This window comes from Triplophysa rosa, linkage group LG21 (assembly GCF_024868665.1).
Source record: "Triplophysa rosa linkage group LG21, Trosa_1v2, whole genome shotgun sequence".
NCBI lineage: Eukaryota > Metazoa > Chordata > Actinopteri > Cypriniformes > Nemacheilidae > Triplophysa > Triplophysa rosa.
Genome location: NC_079910.1, coordinates 576,117 through 579,770, shown reverse-complemented (window position 1 = coordinate 579,770; position 3,654 = coordinate 576,117). Strand labels below are relative to the sequence as shown.

At 42.3% G+C, this 3,654-nt stretch overlaps 1 protein-coding gene across 1 annotated transcript in view; it reads right to left on the bottom strand.

Moving 5' to 3' along the window:
- pfn1 (profilin 1) overlaps positions 1 to 2,068 on the bottom strand; it is a 6,230-nt gene extending 4,162 nt beyond the window's left edge. The window contains exons 1-2 of the mRNA XM_057320232.1: positions 1,936 to 2,068; positions 1,584 to 1,731 (exon numbers count right to left, since the gene is read on the bottom strand). Coding sequence (XP_057176215.1) covers positions 1,584 to 1,715 — 132 coding nt within the window. The 5' untranslated portion in view covers positions 1,716 to 1,731; positions 1,936 to 2,068. The remainder of the gene's footprint in view (positions 1 to 1,583; positions 1,732 to 1,935) is intronic.
- Between the last annotated feature and the right edge of the window lie 1,586 nt (positions 2,069 to 3,654).

Sequence of the window (3,654 nt, the reverse complement as noted above, 5' to 3'; positions counted from 1 at the left end):
AGAGAGAGAGAGAGAGAGAGAGAGAGAGAGAGGTTACAATGGTCCAGAAAACACATGTTACAACAAGTAGAAGATTTTAAACAGGCTTCTTCCCCCCCTCACACACAGAAATTCTTGTGTAGTTCATGTTTTGTCATGTTCTTAAAGACGACGCCTAACTTCACTTCCAGGCCACAAAGAGCGTCAATCTTCCTCTGTTTTTGAATATTTCCAGTAAATTAAATGGAAATCACAGCTAAGATACCTAAAAATAAAATTTTACACAAACTAGAGAAATGCTGATAAAGTCATTAGAGATTATGCCATCACTTTAGTGTCTGATAAACAGATTCTTTAAGATGACAGTCAGAGACACAGCATCAGGCAAAGCTGCCGGTTCTAATGTGACACAAGAAACACGCACCTGACACATCACTGCAAGATGCACAAACATACCCCCCCCCCCACACACACACAATTATCCATCTAGCTTATCCTCAAGACTATTTATCTCTATAAATCTCTATTTTTCTTGCATGAAGTTAATATACAGAGCAGCTCAAACCCTTGACAAGTGCTGCTTCTCACAACTCCAGAGTCTCTTAAATCTAAAGCAAAACAAGGCAATATTATAAAACATTCACATCTTCTTATGAAAACATCGCGAGGTGCTCACGTATATTGTAAAATCAATAAAATACTAATATCTATGGATATACATCTATAAACGAAGATTTTGGTTACAAAATGAGATAACTCCGTTTAAAAAAAATCTAAAATATTTTTTTTATAATGTTATCGTGTTTTTCTTGTGTTCCTTGTGTTAGTTAGCTGTATTTTTGAGTTATTATGGCTTAAATCAAAAGAAACTAACTGCAGTTTGATTGATATTAATTGGAATGCACAATGTAAAAATCATGAATTTTGAACATTTTAAAAAACGGAGTTATCTCATTTTGGAACCAAGCTCTTCAAATGCACACACAGCGTTAAATGTATATGTTTAATAGATTTCTCATTTTTACGAAAATTTCTCTCAGAAGACGCCTTCTGCAGACGCGTGAACGCACGCACAACAGGCGGAAGCGGGCCGCGCGCGCAAAAAGAGGTACCCTCATTCACAAGCTTCCGCCTTCAACACACATGACCAAATAAGGAGCCGATCTCAGAACTCCGCGAGACTGTGTTGAGGAAATTCAGCGCAAATAAATAAAGTGGCTCTTTGCAGCGACGAAAACGTTAATCTTCACATAACTGCGCAGGAAATCTCACCGATGACGATTTACGCACTTATAACTGAAACGCTTCCGTTATAATAGCTAAATGAACCTGTCCGCATGCGCGCGACTGTTCAATAATAACGAAAGCTGTTCCTTTTGTCGCGTCAGAACGCTCGTAACAATATTGGGGTTTTAGTTTTGAGCGAGTTTTAGTTTCGTAGCGTACAACACTTGTAACAGACGACTCGCAAATGGAGAAAGTTTTCCGCATCCTGGTTTACGCCTTTTGAGCGCGGATGGGAGAATGCGTAAACATGGTGACAATTAACAAATGCAACCCGAATGTGAGCACAGGGCGGGATGAAAGTGCGTTTAATAATCTACCGTGACTTTGCTGAGCCATCCAGCGGGCGATGACGCCCAGACGGACTCCTGACCCGCCGCGTGCCCGATGATGACCGCATCATCCACCCAGTCGCTCTTCGTCAGGCTGCTGATGTAACTGTCCCAACTCATGACTGCTGCTCGAGATCTACAAACAATAAAACAATTCAGACACACTCACAAATAATCATATTTCTTACTGACTTTTTGTTATACTCAGCGCTGCTTATTTACAAAGTGAGAGCGGAAGAAGCGCTGCGTCCGTCAGTTGAAATCTGAGTTAAGGTGCCAATAGTTGCACGCTGCAAAAACAGACGGAAGGTGAAAGAAACGATGAAAGAAAGTCAAGTACCTGAACTCTGTTCGTGCTCCGATGCGAAGTGAGTTTAAGGAAGTCCGCGTCAGTTTATATGCGGCGGCAGCGCGCGCGCCCTGCCCCACTTCCGCAGGCAACTCGAGACACTCGTCTAACTTATATTCATAGAGATTTATTATCCTTGCCCATCACCATCAACGTTTTCTGCTTAAATGCCTTTCAAAGAATCCCGAGTGGGTTAAAGTGAAAGTTTAAGCGCTAAGAGCGGAGTGCTGAGGTTTGACATTTGCAGTTAAACAAATGACCAGAGAGCACGCACGCACGCACGCACGCACGCACATAGAAACTTATTGAGATATTTCAAGTGTATTTCTGGTTCAACTGCATCAAGAGCATCTGAGAGAAGAGAAGTCATTCTAATGTAGATGTAGTGTAAATGTGATGTGTCAGTCTTCATTCAAATAACTGGGCGTTGTTGTGTTTAAAAGCATCTCTTGAGCTCTTCCCAAATCTCTCGTATTTACATTTTCTCCTAAAAGAGATTCACGTGCACTAATGCAACAGTTCAGCCCAGAATGTGCTCATTCACACTGTCAAAATGTGCCACCGAAGACCCCTCTCAGTGTGTTTGGTTGATGAAATGATACCTGGAATATAGCGCACATGGTCATGTCAACCGTGTTGTGTTTTTAGAGAATGACAGATTGGTAAGGGAACAGGAAAATTCCTCCGAAACAAAATGTTTCAGTGTGGAAGAGCATTAGGTAATTACGTGTTCTGAACCTGTCTAACAGGCTCCTGAGTCCTGATTCTCGAGATGTTCTGGTGGATGTGCACATGTATAGCGTACGTGAGCCCCCAGAGGGTGACAGAAAGATCTTTTGATGGATCGAGTGATCATTGAGATTTCACTTCAACGGTTTGACATGTTTGGCCATTTTCGGAGTGATGAAGATAAAAGCAGATGACAGAACTCAACCGCGACATCCTGTTTGTGAATCTGCATGATGTGACAGGAAGAACTCGACTCAGTGACACTTTTATTTCAGTACTGTAGCCGAATGTGAGAATCACTCACTGTCCCGCCGTCTTCAATGCAGAGGCATAAGAAATGACCCCTGCAGTGACCAATCAGCTTGTGCCAGAGAGAGAATGAGGCGGGGCCGAACACAGAGGATGCAGAGCTCAACACCGACCGACCACCGTCAACCTGTACAACATCACAGCGAGAGACAGACAGAAACCACACCAGAGCGAAATAAACAGATGACGTATTGTTATTATTATTGAAATATTCAAGCACTAACAGATCAAAGCATTGAATTACAGAATGAAAACAGAATTACAAAAACCATCTGCAGTCAATGAGTGTTGATGATGATAAGACGTTTAAAAAGTCATTTCTACTCGAGCTGTGGAATTTTGCCTCATGTTCTTACTGGTTTGGCCCAAGCAGGAGATGCTTCTATCATAACATGCGTCCACATGCTGACTAATGTAACGAAAACAGAATGTATGCCTGCGAGGCAGGCAAATACACACACGCACGCGCGCGTGCGCATGCACGCTGGGTGTGTAAAATGCATTCGAGCGTGAGAGCAGAGACATCCTTATCTTAGAGTTTATCAAGAAGCAGGCACTTTATCAACCAGCCAGGTCTTTCTGAACAAAGTACACGCGTGTGCGAGGTTGAGAAAACACGTGGATCCTACTAAATGAATGAATAAAAACAATAAGACGTTTCTACAGAACCCT